The sequence below is a fragment of the Monopterus albus genome, unplaced genomic scaffold (genome assembly GCF_001952655.1).
Source record: "Monopterus albus unplaced genomic scaffold, M_albus_1.0 scaffold14.1, whole genome shotgun sequence".
Taxonomy (NCBI): domain Eukaryota; kingdom Metazoa; phylum Chordata; class Actinopteri; order Synbranchiformes; family Synbranchidae; genus Monopterus; species Monopterus albus.
In genome coordinates this window covers 762,907-778,988 of record NW_018127894.1, presented here as the reverse complement: position 1 = coordinate 778,988, position 16,082 = coordinate 762,907, and the positions used below count along the sequence as shown (strand labels likewise).

General features: G+C 38.1%; 2 protein-coding genes across 2 annotated transcripts in view; one reads left to right on the top strand and one right to left on the bottom strand.

Annotated features, from left to right (window-relative positions):
• The first annotated feature begins 700 nt into the window (after positions 1–700).
• The window catches only part of acss2l (acyl-CoA synthetase short chain family member 2 like), a 25,758-nt gene continuing 10,376 nt past the window's right edge, over positions 701–16,082 (top strand). The window contains exons 1-7 of the mRNA XM_020591285.1: positions 701–984; positions 11,157–11,297; positions 11,427–11,590; positions 11,699–11,894; positions 13,437–13,528; positions 13,945–14,048; positions 15,986–16,058. Of these exons, the coding sequence (XP_020446941.1) occupies positions 11,467–11,590; positions 11,699–11,894; positions 13,437–13,528; positions 13,945–14,048; positions 15,986–16,058 (589 nt within the window). The 5' untranslated portion in view covers positions 701–984; positions 11,157–11,297; positions 11,427–11,466. The remainder of the gene's footprint in view (positions 985–11,156; positions 11,298–11,426; positions 11,591–11,698; positions 11,895–13,436; positions 13,529–13,944; positions 14,049–15,985; positions 16,059–16,082) is intronic.
• ndufv2 (NADH:ubiquinone oxidoreductase core subunit V2) lies at positions 2,698–10,158 on the bottom strand. The gene is made up of 8 exons (XM_020591309.1): positions 10,013–10,158; positions 8,509–8,571; positions 6,932–6,994; positions 6,289–6,405; positions 5,779–5,947; positions 4,168–4,277; positions 3,008–3,084; positions 2,698–2,899 (listed from the first exon to the last, which is right to left on the bottom strand). The coding sequence occupies exons 1-8, from the start codon at positions 10,052–10,054 to the stop codon at positions 2,806–2,808; spliced, it is 735 nt and encodes a 244-aa protein (XP_020446965.1). The 5' UTR covers positions 10,055–10,158; the 3' UTR covers positions 2,698–2,805.

Here is a 16,082-nt window from a genome sequence, read left to right as displayed (position 1 = left end):
TATAACACTGCAGACACCTCCACCCTCCTCAGTAATGACGCTCGCGCTTGCCGTCAATTTCTTGTTGAGCGCTAAAATTTTCAACTTGTCTATGGTTACTAAACATTGTGTATCGTTAATATCCTGTCCTGAAATTGATTCTAAAAGTAAATATGTTATTTAATGTCACCGTGTGGTCAAAGTACAGATGCTTCAAGTTCAGGTTTCATGTTTTAATGGCAATATTCAGCATGAGAGCATTGTATAGCCTGAGACAAAAGCCCACTGCAGCCCCTTCACTGCCCTCACAACGGACCCCCTCCCCAGCGTTTAATCTAGCTAGCTAGCAAGCTCGTTTCCAGCACTACACAGCCTCGCTGACTGGCTGTCTGGGAGTAGCACAGCTCACTCTCCTTCGCCCCGACATTTTCCTATCAGTTCCCTGTATTCTCGCTTCAGAATCAGCGAGCTGTTAAACGCAGATGTGGGTTAAATTTAGGTTAAAGCAGTTAAAGTACTCAGTATGTGTGGTGTTAACACACGTGGCACACAACTGTACCAAGCCCCCGCAAACACATAACATTCCATTTTCGCACGCAGTTTACGTCGTTAGCTTAACATTAGCCTGCTCGTTGTAACCAAATGGCTAACGTTAACTGGGGTTTTTAGCTCTCGTGTGCTGAGACAATCATACAACAAACCTTATTTTGCACTTACCTTTAAACAGGGTTGCACGTTCCCACCTACTCATTCGCGTTCAACTATATGTGACTATTGCGCAATATAAGCAGTTATTTCCTAATTACTGGACGTTAACCGTAGCCTACGGCTGTGTGACGTTCATCGCAGGTTTTGAAAACATCCTAGCCGTTCGTTGCCTGTCCTCTCCCAGAAAAGCCTAGCAAAACATGCAAGCTTAGTTCTCATTGGCTGAGCAGAGTCATGTGACCGCTTGAGCTCCATCGAGCTTATAAGGTCTACGTCTGCTGGATAGACTGTAGATAGGTATGTCAAACGATTTAACTCTTGTTTTATCGATGTTACGGGTAAAACAGTACATTTAATCTTAGGAATATTGTTTGTGCTGTCACATTAGGTCAGCTGGTGGTATTTGTAACATCTGCGGATGGCTGTTAGCATGTGAATTTGGACTGAACGGACTAGAGATGGAGAACAGTAATGGGCACTTGACGTCATCTTTTCCGTTGCTGTGTTGCGGTCAGTGGGAACTTTCTCGAAGATCACGGCTGAGGTTCATAATGAAACGGCGGTCCCTCTCTTTTTTTGAGCATGCTACATAGTTTGGCCATCATTCCTAGAATAAACTGGTCGCGTCAACTGGTCGTTATAGCCCGCCAGCTCTTTGTAATGGCAGCTTTGAACTGGTTGCGCAGTGACATTTGCATCATGGTCAACACTGCGCGCATGCGTCAGGGTGCATAATATATGTTGCAGGGCAGGCTTCAAAGTCGCTAGAAGAAACCGGGGTGGGGGAGGTGCACCGGCTAGACACGAAAACGCCACCGGGGCGGGATAGAAATGACAGGAGCAGTTACAGGAAAGGGGGCTGCGTTGTTGAGGATTTATAATAATAGCCTGGCCGGATTACTTTGAAGATATCTGGATTAAACTCAAAACTAGTCAGAATATTAGCATGGCTGTAATTATATTTTGATTTCAAAGACTTATTTTTCCACCAAGTTGTAGTCTCCAATTAATGAGTCTTGTATGTACATTGTACAGATGTCTTGAGTTAAACACTACTTTAAACATACATTAAATATTTATTAAATTGTAATGATCACTTTAATAAGAAGCATTTGATTATTCACAAATCACAGTATCTTAATTTGTTTTGGGATATTTCGATTTTGATTCATAGTCAAAAGTAGTATTAATAAATTCAGCTCAGAGTTAAGATATTAGAGCTGCAACCACTAGTCTGATTATTGAAGCAATAGATTAAATAACCAGCAGTTGATAGTCCAGCAAAAAGTCTAAATTTTGCACTATTTATAGACAGATTAATCCAGAAAATAATCTGCAGACTAAACAATAATGAAAAAAAAAAGAATTTTCCATAAGTACATAGTTATTCAGACAAGTAAATGTATTTGGATATATTTGTTTTGCAAAGTGGGCAGAGATGGGAACATTTCATGTGCCACAGTTGCACAAGACAGAGATTTATGTACACATGTTGACCTCGCTGTTTTGCATGAGCTTGTATCTTGAATAACTGACTGGTCACACTGTAGCAATGACTACTGAACATGCATTTTGTAGGTATGCACTGTATGCTTGATAGTTAAGTGAAACTCTTTAGAAACCTGCCAGAGAAAGAAGTGATTTATGTGGTTATTTTTTTCTGCTACAACATGGAGTAAAACCAGGTTATATACATTTCCTTTTGGCAAGCTACAACAGTCCAGTTCAGAAAATACCCTAATTTAACTGCTATAAATCTTAAAGGCCTTGAAAAGGCACAGCATAATATTAATTCTGGAAAATACATATTATTTGAGTCCAGAAAATTCCTTTACAGAACAGTTGCAGGCGTATGTATTCATATATCAAACTCTATGGTTAAGAGTAGCTGACAGATACTATAGTTGTTGTCACAGGTAAAATTCAAAATATATCATCTGTACCACTAGATCTGTTTACAGTTATTACCTCTGTGTTTGAATCCCTGTAAATGACACACTGACACCTGGAGCAGAGGCACATGAATGATTTATTTACACAATGTTTGAGTTAAATATAATACCAGCTTTAGGCAAAAGTTGCTTTAGAAAAAAAAAAGCAGGTGATAGCCAGAAATGTCTACAGGTCTGGTCTTATACCGAAGCCGGGTCCTTTGGGAGGCTCTGTCAGAGAAGTTAATCCTCCTGCAGGCTCACAGGAGAAGCGCCCGCTCCTGTAGGAAAAGGGAAAGAAAATAACGTTCAGTCAGTGCACATATAACTGACACTAAGATGTAAATGAAATTATATTAATGACTCCATGATGGGGATTTTGTATGTACCTGGGTCCTGGTGGTGGGATTCTTCCTGCTTTAAGATCATCAATAATATCCTCAATATCCTTAGGTGTAAGGTCCTCCTGGAAACGAGAAGAAAGCAGATTAAATGAGAAGAAAGCAGCAAAGTGCTTTGCTTTTCATTGCTAGTGGTCTTGTGCTCGACTTTCACATTCACATTCTTGAACTTGTGTGAGGAACTGGTCTCCTCTATTAAATTAAATGCTAAAGAGAGAACAAAAAAGTTAAGGAGGTAATAACAGAAAACACTTGTGCTATTTAGCATATGATGATTATACTTTATTGTTAAAGGGGAAAACATTTTTCCAGGTGTCATATGAACATAGGGTTGACACTGCCAGTCAAAATGAACCAATTTCCTTAAATAATAATGTTTTTTTTGAAATTCAGAATAAAAGGTCACATAGTTTTCTACTACAGCAGATAATTTGGTGCTATCACTAATTTATTCACAAAACTGCCACAGTTATAGCAATAGTCAGCTGTTTTCCCATTTTTGGCTGGATTGTAGTAAGCTATTATCTTGTGAATACTGTGCTATATGCAAATATAATAAACTGGCTTTACATTGACTTTTTTTTTTTAACTGTGGCCAGCACTAAAGAGGTTAAAACTATCAAATAACACAACTTTAATTCATTTTTAACTCAGGTCAACCAAAGTATAGCCAGTCTGTCAGTATTCCTGTTCACTCACTCAAAGTGATAGTGTTTTAAATTACTAATGAATGTAGACTCTTAACCAGTAACATGTTTGTTTAAACAGGGTTAATTTCCTGTGTTAGTTTGTATTTCATATTCCAATATCTAAGCCTGATTGAATCAGACATTTAAATTCCAAAAACAAGCTGACAGGCTGTTAAACATGCAGCTACACTAATGTTGCCACAGTGCTACTTCTACCATTACAATTAAAAGTCCTAAACAACCTCACACACACAAAGTATGCCCTCTTATATAAACCTTAACGCATCCAAGTGATGACTAAACTATTTGCATTTCTGAGTTCTTCTCCTGTGCTCAGCTTATGGCAACTGAAACAAGGCTGAGAGATTGTATCCTAATTTCAAGCTTTATTCTAATTTTGCGCATTGAATTATAATGTTCAGAAAAGAATCCATCTGCACAGAAAAGTCAAGCACTCACATAATAGTTGTCATTGATCTGTACCATTGGAGCATTCACACAGGCACCCAGGCATTCCACTTCTATTAGAGTGAACATCTTGTCTGGAGTGGTCTCTCCAACCTTGATACCTGTGGAGAAGAAAATGAATACATGCTTCACTGATGAAATGCCTCATTGATCTACACACAGTACTCCACTATGACAAAGCAAACACAGGTTTTTGGACACTTTGTTATGAGCTCTGGTCCATCCTGTGGTCAACAGCATTGTAGCCTCCATCATTCTGAATTGGAAGAAGTTCAGAACCATCAACACTCTTCCTAGATATCGGCAGCTAACTGAATAATTGCAATCAGACAGGTAACCAAGAGCCCAGTGGTCAGTAAGGATGACATCTAGGGTTCTTTTGTGGAGACAGGAGAAGCTTACAAAAAAGGCAACCATCAGTACCTGCAATCTACCAATCCGGGCTTTATGCCATTCCTAACTAAAAGACAACAATCCACTGGGAGTTTGCCAAAAGGCACTGGAACAACTCTCAAACCATGAGAGTCCATAAATAAATAGTATTGTGTGAAATATTTGGTCACAATTCCCAACATGTATAGAGGAAACCAGCCACCAAGCATCACCTCATTAATACCATCCTTACAGTCAAACACAGCAGTGGCAGCATCATGCTCTGGGGATGTTTTTCTGAAACAGGGAAGAGACGAATGCAGAAAAATACAGAGCAACCCAAGGAGAAAAAACACTTCCAGAAGGCTCGGGATCTCAGGTTGGGGTGGAGGTTTACATTCCAGCAAGACAACAACCTGAAGCATACTGTCAAAACAACACAGGAGCTGCTTTGGAAAAAGTCTGTGAAAGCCCTGGAGTGGCCCAGCCAGACGCCGGTCCTGAGCCCAATAAACTATCTCTTGAGAGATCTGAATATGACTGTGCACCAGTGCTCTCCATCAAACCTGGTTGAGCTTGAACAATTCTGCCAAGATCAAGGGGGGAAGGGGTACCAAACTTTTAGGATCATTCTGAAGTAGACACTGCTGTCAAAAGTTCTTTAACCAAGTTCCAATTTAAGGGTCTGAATACTTCCATTTTTTTTTTTTTTTAATGAATTTAAATTACACACACACACACACACCCCAAAAAGGTTTGCTTTGTCTTTGTGGAGTATTGTGTGTATATTGTTAATATGAATTAAATCAATTTTAAGATGAGTCTGACTAGTAACAAAATATGGAAAACTAGAAAGGCTCTGAAAGCTTTCCATATGTAGTGTAAGTGACTGATCTCCTGATAAGCTGCAGATTATGTTACTGAAACAACTAATTTCTTAACTCAAGCAGAATTACTGGACACTACACAGCTGTAACACTATAAGTGACTGATAAGAGAGAGGAAACCTCACTATATGTCACATAGACCGAGGTAGGTTAGCAGTTGGCTGTGTGTATACTTCTTGTTTGCTGCCACAGCTCACTGTTTGAACAGCACTAACAATTGTATATTTACATGTTTGTTCCCACTCTCCATTTATCTGAAATATACACAATAAAAAGGATTGCTTTCATTTGCTTTTTCATGTCTTCACTGGTGCTCCACTGTAAAATGGAAAATGGCTCTTACCTAGTTTGTTTTGGATGGCCTCCAGGATGCTGTCTGAGTTGCAGAGCATGCAGGGTGTTGTGGTGCAGACTTGTATGAAGTATTTTCCCACGGGCTGACGCAGGAACATTGTATAGAATGTCGCTACTTCATACACTCTCATTGGAGGAATTTCCAGGACCTCAGCAACCTGAATGAAAACAATTACAAATACGCAGTGAGGTTCCATTAAGATAGGATAGGATAAGACTTTATTAATCCCACAATGGGAAAATTCCTGTTTCAGCAGCAATAGAGAACAAACAAACACCATAAGAACAACAAACAAACACCATAAGGATTTCTGAAAAACAAATATGTAAAACAAAGACAAAATATAGTATGTAAAAGAAATCAAGAACAACAAGATATTACATTTCTCTACTGTAGTAACTTTCATTAACATGTTATCCAACTGATTTTTTATGATGATTACAACTATCAAATTAGCATCACAGAGCTGTAAAACAAATTCCCGAAGAATCACCCTGCCTTGTTCATGGCCGAGATGGGGAGCCATCCATGTTGCCTCTGGGCTAAATCCAACACTGGGATGGTGGCCGCTTGTTTGTGTCCAACGGGGTACATTGAAACGATCACCTCAATCCTCTGAAGAAACAAAAAAAATTTACAGCAAATGTTACAACTTGTAATTATTACATTCCTATTTTATATCTTATTTATTTATAGTTAGCTTCAAATATAAATATGAATTTTACCATAAAACAATCCTCATTCTTTTGAAAATGCGGTGCTTGTGTTTTACTGCCTAGTACAATGGCAAGTACCCATTTAACAAAGTATAGACAGAAATCCCCACTATCATGTTTCAGCTTTGTAGAAAGACAAAAACACTATAGGAAAAAATATATCATGGGACTGAAACTAGTGCAGCTGAAGCTGACTTGCAAGGGGCGAGGGACTTCCATACAATTTGAGCTTGTTAGATATGCCTCTCAAACCCATATCTGAAAAATGTAACTTGTTTGCACTTAAATTTGTATTAGACTAATATGAGATCTATCTTTGGAATTGGCAAATACAGGTGCAAAATGCTCTGTATTGGTGCAGGCTTCAAACCAAAAACCACAACATTGCATCCCCTAAATGTTCTGCTCACAGATGTCAGTCTTACCTTTTTGTTCTCCTCGGTGAACTCAAAAGGAGTATCAGGGTTGTTGTCAGGAGCATCTCTGTGCTAAAACAGAAATATCATTGTGTTAGAGGACAGTTTGAATAGCAGTCATCAGCCAGTTAATATTAAATCCTGTCACATGCTATCAAAAGTGTAAAATTAACTAAAAGAGAATTTATACTTGACAATTACCACTTTCATGAATAGCAACAGGCTTTTGGGCACTTTATAATTGTAGCCCATAGGGGAAACAGGTGCTGCAATCAGACCATAGATAACAATTATTTCTGCTTCTGCACACACTGCCCCCTTGTGAGCAGCAAATATCCTTTGAACATTTAAGAAAAACAACTTTAAATTTAGTGGGACTTGAAGTTAGTATGTCAAACACAAACATTCCTGATTGAAGAGAAGCGACTCAAAAACAGTTCATCCAAACCTTTTTTTTTTTTTTTTTTTTTACAATCCAATCACAGATTAAAAACATCTTTTCTGTCAAGAGACTAGGAAACCATGGCATGTTTCCATTACGTGAGAATGCCACATGAGATGTTTTTGTTGCACAGCATGGCTATAATGGGCTCTAAAGGCAGCTCCCACGATAAATCAGCTTTTGGAAAACTGGTACTTTTGGGATTATTAAAGCAAGAATGGAAGCAGAAACATACTGTTGCATATTTCACATTTACACACTTGATTTACTGACAAAATTTGAAATAAATACAAATGATGTAACCACCTGCAAATAACATAATTAAACTTGGAAATGTTTTTTTAATTGATAATGTGTGTAAATACTTAAATAAAACAGGACTACTTCATATAGAATAACTTAGATAGACACCTAATACCTCAGCCATAATCACGAAGAAGGGAACAGAGAATGAAGGGAAGAAAGCTGATCTAGATTTAGTCTTGTTGTTTAATTTCTTGAGACCTAGCACCACACTACTTTTCTTTTCTCTGTTAAAATTGATTAATTTGTAAAAATATATTTTCAAACTATAAATTAATGCAACAAAGTATGTAAACATACCCAACACTGTAAGGTCACAGAAATATAAAAATAATGGAAGGATAATACGAAATAGTTACGTACATACACGGTTTCTATTACAACTGGACCAGCTGCACTGATACAAGGACATAGAGGCCAATAATAAGAAAAAGTAATACTAATATATATCTAGACAAAACATTTCATTGTTGTGCACATCTTAAGCAGCACAAAGAAAAGTCTGACTTTCTATTACAGTGGTCTTTCAGTGGTAGCTCTGTGCATTCATTTCTTTGCCATGTAAAAGTAGTCCCTGATTTCAAACCCAGAAAGAAATCCACTAATATTCTGGGTCCCATTAAATAAACTTTGGGACAAAGTTCTCATAAGGATTCTGATTTAAGCATAGTGACAAAATGGCAATCAATTCTTACAATCATTCGGAATCATCACATAAATTGATGATACACTGAACGCTAACTGTGAGGTGCTGAACAGACACAATCAAGCCCGACTACACAACACCGGTGACTACTCTCTATCCAACTTGTTATTCATTGGCAAAGAAACTGTAACTAACCACAAAGATGCCTCCAGCTCCAGCACGTGCAGCAGATTGATGCAGACTTCTGACCTGCCTGGCCTGCAAACACAGAGAAAGAAGACAAAATGTCTGGGTAGTATGTGAATGGGTACGTCAACTTCCCAAGAGATAGACTTCTGCCAGTCATGTCTTGTTTCAGTCGGGAAACTGATTTGATTTGATTTGATTTGATTTGATTTATTCTTTCAAACATGCAGAACAAACAACATCAACACACACATAATTATACAAATCCAACCAATGCTGATTCAGAATCAGTTTGCTTATACCTAGTACATGTTTGAACGGAGTAGGAAGAAGTCAGACTTATCCAGTCCTACCCCAGAACATCATCTTATACAAAAAATTTCATGCATCATTGGCTGCAAGCAGTATCTCTACATAGGTAATTCTCTTCTTCACCAGACAAGTAATACACAGAAAATTTAAAAGAGTGTTTCCTGCATTCTTGATTAAATCTCTTATTCTTGCATGTATCTTGAATGACACATACATTTATATTTATATTTAAACTCCTCGATTCTAGTACTGTTTTTCATGTCCACACTTAAATTATTCCATAATTTAACCCCACTTATAGAAATACAAAATCTTTTTTTGGTCGTACGTATAGCCTGAACTTTTACATTCAACTGACCCCTTAAGTTATAACAACCTTCTCTTTCATCAAATAACTTTTGGATTCCACCAGGTAATAAGTCGTTCCTAGCTTTATACATAAACACCGCGGTCTTATATTCCACTAAATCAAAGAATTTTAACAATTTAGACTGTATGAAAAGCCTAAAAAGCCTGGTAAATGTAAAATTTCAATAAAAAAAAAGTAAAAGTAACTTTGTTGTCATTGTTTGCCATTTAACTTTAGACACAAACCATCACAACATGGAATCTCTTCACCTAAACGTGGCTGGAGCACTAGTTCGTATTCGCTTCAGTGGTATAGCCAAAAACATATCTGTTTTCATTATTACTTGCATATTTCAGAGAATATGGGTCGTAGATCCGTACAATTAATACAACTAAAAATATACAAGGTTAGCTTTTTGTTTTAACTCAATTTCCCAATGTCATATTCTTATTTTTTATTTAATCAAAGTCAACCTCCAGGTCCCCTGAACCCACTCAGTGGAAAGGTTTTTGTGTTTTACTAGTACATTATTGCTATTCGTATACCAGCGCTTTTCTATTTGTACAACAGCCGATATGCAAACATCAAATGAGAGTTACGTGTTTAACTCCGCATTCACACTTTTAATCGTCCTATCACCTTTTGAACGTTTGACAACAGAACGCTAAACTCGCTAGCATGCTAGGCATAGCCCCATACTCTATATACAAGTTACGCGTTACCCAACATTAGCTAGCTTAGCGGCCTCCGCTGCTGCTTGCCCTTGTGAGGAGTCATCGTATTTTCTGTCCAAATTATCAAACAGGGCATTTAAAATTTTGCACAGGATCATAAAGAATAACAAAACCATACCGCCTGCGATACTGCAGAACGAACAGCAGCAGACAGAAACATATTAGAGCTTTGATTTGGTCCCGGCGCGTTAGCAAAATATCAGGACGGCAGGGACCGACATCAACGCTACCTGAGGACGCTCGATTAAGATGGTCTGACGTGTGACGTCAGTCGCACATCTGAATCGATCACAGATTGAAATTTGAGATCAAAACAAATGATGTCAACAACCATTTGGACATTTGCTCTAAACGTCGTTATGTAACCTAAGTGGTGGTTCACATCACATGTTTACCAGCGTTTACTAGGGACTTATATCCCAACTAACAAAAGCAACTATTTATTAATGATACATTACTGCACAATATTAAAGAAATTTAACATCATAATCATAACTTTTGTCTAGCACTTTCAAAAACAATGCTACAAAGTGCTTCTCAGAAAAACAAGGAAACCCAAACTACAACACACCGTAATCAGCTGGAAGAAAACAGATATTTAGATAACATACATTTATACAAATGTGCATATGCATTTTTGTGTAAACAGTGTTACAGCCCTTGTTACTGGGCTAATAGTCCTCTAGTATAGTATAGTGCATAATTTTACTATGTATGACTCATATGTTCTAAGGGCCAGATAAAAGTGCTTTGTTGTTGTTATTGTTTCTAGTGATTTGATTATTGTTAGTTGTCACTGCACTTTTTGACAGTGAATTTTTCTAATTTCTGTCATGCATTTTTTTATCAGTAAATCATAATGTGACAAAATGAAGTTGTGACACAAAATAAAGGTTAATCTATGGTATAATGTAATGACATACTGTATGTTGTAGGATCAGAGAATAAACCTTAAACAAGTGTTGTAATTTACAGTATGTTGCTCTGGACCTCTTGAAGCAAACAACAAACACTGCTGTATATTGTACAATTGAAATAAATAAAACAGTATAAAATATTAAAATATATGCACATTAAACCACTGCAGTCTGTAATAAAATGTTGCTGTTTGCTGGTGCTCCTTGAACAACTGTTCTTTTGTGTCTTTGTTTGTTGGATCATTCATTGTGAGATCACCCATCACCCTCTCAAATCAAACCTTCCAGCTTCTGAATCTCCAGCATTCATGTACTGCACACCTCCCCTTTCTCATTCTCCTCCAGGCCTTGCTTGGAAAAATAGTACCATCAACAGCCCAGGGTGGGTTCTTCCAATGAAAAAGTGGCAGTGCTGCACACTGTGAGCTGATTGGCTGCCCTGGCACTAAGCAAACTGAGAGAAAGCCTGCAGCCCAGGGATTAGAGGTGGGTCTTTATGCATGCTGTTTTGTATTGCTTCAGTACAGGAGGCCTTGTAGTTTTCTTACAGTACCTTACCCAGGAGGATCCAGACAGATCAGCAGTGACTCCAGGTTAATCCATTTTCTCACTCAGCCTCAGATGATATAGGCCTGTCTACAGCTGTCCTTCCATAATGGTTGTTCCTGAAACTCAGGACAAAATGTACTACCCTCCTGATGACCTGCAGAGGGATGCTCATGTGCCTGAGTTTAACTCTTATCTGGCACTGTACAGAAAGTCTCTTGAGAATCCAGAAGGTAGGTCAAAAACATCTGTATTTTTAATGCAGTACTCTCTGCCTTTGCTTGCATTTTACCTCCCTCTGAGCCTGTCTGCAACTGGTATCAAGTATCGCTTTGTTTCAGCTTTCTGGAAAGAGGTTGCTGATGAGTTCTACTGGAAGAAGCCAGCAACAGGCCCAATGCTGCAGTACAATTTTAATGTGACAAGAGGGAACATATATATCAAATGCATGGAAGGGGCCAAAACCAACATGTGCTATAACATCCTGGACAGACATGTGAGGGAGAGGAACCTTGGTGAAAAGGTTGCCTATTACTGGTAAGAAACTATATATGCCCAAAGTGAACGATGGCTTTACTGGGAAATATAGTACTGTCTGGCATTATGTCAGGTATTCCAGTCAATAGCAACTGCTGTGTTCCCATTGCAACACATTAAGCCCCAGTTAGTGCAACACAATTGTGATTTAGTGTCTCCTCTGTTATCAAAATAGAACATTTAACAGGATTTGTTGGAAAAGCAAAGGTGTTTTGTTACAATACAAAATCCATGCTCCTACTTGAATCTTGCAAGAATTTTCCAATAATAAAATGCTAATAGATTGTTTCCAGAATATAGTTATATTCAGTTGCATGTTTTGGCTGTAAATTCAGAGATTGTCTTTCTGTCTGCTTTCCTACTTCTGACTTCTGAACTCTTTAAAGACTTTAACCTACTGTTGCTTGTAGTTTACAGTCTCATATCTACTTTATGTTTAGTCTTTACATTATGGCACACGGTATCTCTGTCATCTGAGGCTTAGCAAACAAGAAATAGTTGTTCTGCAAGATCAGCGGGAATAGGGGTTCAATGAAACTGGACACAGTGGAGATCAGCCATCAGTCACACGAGCGTATTAACACTGTCACTAAAGAAATATCAGCTCAAATGTTTGTCTAGTTGCTTTTATGTAAGGAGGGTGTAATCAGTTGTGTTGATACTGTATATGTAAAATATTTGTGTAGAGAGGGTTGGACCTGACCTGTTAAACAAATGTATGTCTATGGACAACACCGGCTGATACCATGAGATCAATAAACCTTTACATTCTGAAAAGAAAAACTACCACCCACAAATAGCATTTGACCCTAAAGGGGTTTCTTAAGGAAATTGTTTTTATACTGTGCTGTGACTAAACAATTAAGTTTATTTAACAAATCTAACCAACAATTAAATTCAGTATAGCTGTTACTCGAGAAAGAGAACTGTTTGATTCATTCTCTGATGATGTCTGTTGTAATAAATCTGTATTCACTTAAACACAAGAATGCCCTGATAAGGCAGCATGAGTCATCACAACCTGAGACAATAAGATCATAACAGATCCTGAAATATTACATGGGCTTTGTGACATACTGAAATCATCCCAAATTATACATCAGAATTCTTTAGCACTACTATCATGTTTCATCCAAGTAAACATTTATTTCACCATGCCCAGCCTGATGATAAGGTTGGTGCCAGGCCATTGCACTGTTTTGGCTTCTGTCCCACATGAGAGGGTTGATACTACTCTGTCTGCTGCCCTGTGAAACACTGTGCCATGTAGTCTTCCACACAACTGTCCTGACAAAGATCCAAATCCAATATACACCCAGTCAGAACAGGTTATTCCTCCTGTGCACTTATAATGCAACATCATGCTGTCTGAGAAGGCACATCTGGATGAAACACCTGAATGAAAATGATAAAAAAAAAGACAAACCCTTGTTACTTTTATGCCACCAACACACACAGGCTCAGCTTCATACATCCTGATACATGTTTTTACATTACAGTAACAGACTTTGGGCATGCCTCTTTTGTATCTTCTCTTGCCAGGGAGGGAAACTCACCTGACCACCACATGACCATCACCTACAGTCAGCTCCTGAGTCAAGTCTGCCGCTGTGCTAATGTCCTCAAGAAAATGGGTGAGACTGGCTTTTCCAGCTGCTGATTATTAAACATCTGACAATTTTATCCAAAGATGAATTGCCGGCACTACTGGCATCAAAAAGAACAAAGCAAAAAAAGAAATAAATAAAATCATTGCTTCTTGTTGAGCTTTAGTTCTTAACTGTGAGATGTTTGTAGGTTCAATAGTGTACAGAGGAGAAGTGTCAAACCACCTCTTGGTAACGAAGACCATGTCTTTGGTCTTGGCAAAACATTTTTATTCTCATGTTACTCATCATAAAACTTCACCACCATTGCTGGACCTAGAGCTGAAAACTGGCCAGTTTAGGCTCAGATGCTGTGTTTTCTCTGATTTTAGATTTTGGGAATTAACACTTAAACATTTACTTACAGCTACTAAAAACCCTGTATTCTTCTGTTCTTGATCAAGGTGTGAAAAAGGGAGACAGAGTGTCTATCTACCTTCCCATGATCCCAGAGCTGGTTTACACTATGCTGGCCTGTGCCAGGATAGGTGCTGTTCACTCCATCGTGGTAAGTGGTGTGACGAAGAACCCTATGCACTAACTTCAGAAATTACATTTTACACTTTCATTGCATTCATTTGGAACAAAGTAACTTCAAACAAATAGTGTTCAAGTGCTTAAGGTTTTCATTTTTAAGAAATTAGACAGCTCCAGCTACATGCTGTGTCATTTCATGTCAGCATGTAAGCAATCTAATTTTATGTTGAATGCTTTAAAGAATTTGGTGGAACCTGGGATTTGTTGGAAAATTTCCTCGTTCCATCTCAGTCCAGGTCGAAGTCATTATTGCAGACAGCAGGTTAACATGTTCACTGCTCAGTCCCCATTTCCATCACTTAAACCTGAGCATTTGTTTCTGTGAGTCCATATGGCTCAAACATTTACTGGCTGTACTGGCTGTCATCTTGGGGAGATATCAGAGTCAGGGCAATTTTTTCAAGCAAGCCAACACTGTTTTAGCTATTCAAGTTCCCTCATCCATGCAAAGGCTAGTAGCCCTGTTATAAATATCTCCAGGCAGCTCCAGTGTGGATTTATTTTATGACTTGCAAAGACCTTTTTTGGCCGACTTGTTTGTAAGTGACCTTGTCTGTGCTTAGTCACTGTTGTACAATTTCCAGCTCTAGGTTTTTATCATATTTGGTATGAACATCATTTACATTAAAATCTTTGCGATAGTTTAGATGACTCTGTAATAATCATAAATTAGCTCAGCATAAAGTTCCATCATAGATGGAGCCAGACAGGACAGCTAATGCCAATCATGCAGTGGCATTTTCCTGAGTCCAGAGTGCACAGTGACCTAATTCATAATGCTGTTATTGCCACTGAAACTTTACACTCTGTGAACTATTAACCTTGGCCAGAACACAAGAGTCTGGCAGGGAACTTGGCAATTGACAATGACATAAAAGTGTAATCATGAATGATTAATACTGAACAAGGTGACTCTTATATACCTGCTGTTCAGAGGTAATAATATACGTCATCTCTGTGTCTGTACTTTAAATTCAGAGCATGTAACTTTTGCAATGTGACCACAGGTAAGAGTTATGGAGCTATTAATTAATTTTGTGCAACAAAAATGTGTTATTTGTTTTTTCATCTGTTACACAGTGTTGCAATGGAAGTTTTAAGTCATATCTGAGACAGTTTGATTCTGGAACAAGGATTCATACTCTATTTACCTGACTAAATTTACTGGATTGACACATTTTTCAGTCCTCTGCTATTAAATTAGCATATACGGTTGGACTAAGGGGACTACTCTATTTACATCAAAATCTCAAACTTTAAATAATTCCAGGTTATTACAACTTGGGGCTCTTTGTTGTAGTTGTGGTTTTCATCTCTCTCAGTAATAATATAATCTGAGAATTTAGCATAATATCCAAAACAATGTCTTACAAGAAACAAGCAGCAAAACTGAGTCTTGAGGTGTTCAGTACATGTTCAAACACATCTTTAACATCAGATATTCAAATGACACTGTATCCTTATTGTCAGTGACCAAATCGGTAGCTTGAACAGGCAACATACCGAGCACACTACTGAATAGAACACAGTCTAAATCAACACCAAACTTGGCAACAGTATCAATGGTGCATTTAAACTGGGAACCTATGACTTAGCTTAAAAAAATAACAAACCACATAGACAATGAAACTTTGCACTGAAATGAACCAACTTTACAGCAGTATTCACTTTTGGTTTGCTAAGTGGTTTGCTACACTTCTTGCTGAAATTATTTGTTTTGCTCTTTTGGATTTGTGTCATGTTTCCAGATCTCAGTGGTTACTTTTTTTAAGTTCAAATTTTGTTTATTAGCACCACAGGTGCTGCACAGCAATGAAAATAAGAGTCAAGCTGTACCGAACCAGCATTACTCTTTAAAAGTGCAACACCTCCTCCTTTTCTTTTCTCTGTTTCTCGTTGCATGTTCAGTTTGCCGGTTTCTCCTCCGAGTCTCTGTGTGAGAGGATTATGGATGCCCAGAGCAGCATCCTGGTGACAGCAGGTAGGGTCAGCAGGCCAGACTTTG

Excerpts from the sequence above, each read along its gene's own strand:
- ndufv2 (XM_020591309.1), bottom strand. The coding sequence starts at position 10,054 with ATGTTTCTGTCTGCTGCTGTTCGTTCTGCAGTATCGCAGGCG. Across the intron at positions 6,406-6,931 it reads TCACCGAGGAGAACAAAAAG|AGGATTGAGGTGATCGTTTC; the intron begins GTAAGACTGACA and ends TTGTTTCTTCAG. Across the intron at positions 5,948-6,288 it reads CCATCTCGGCCATGAACAAG|GTTGCTGAGGTCCTGGAAAT; the intron begins GCAGGGTGATTC and ends GTTTTCATTCAG.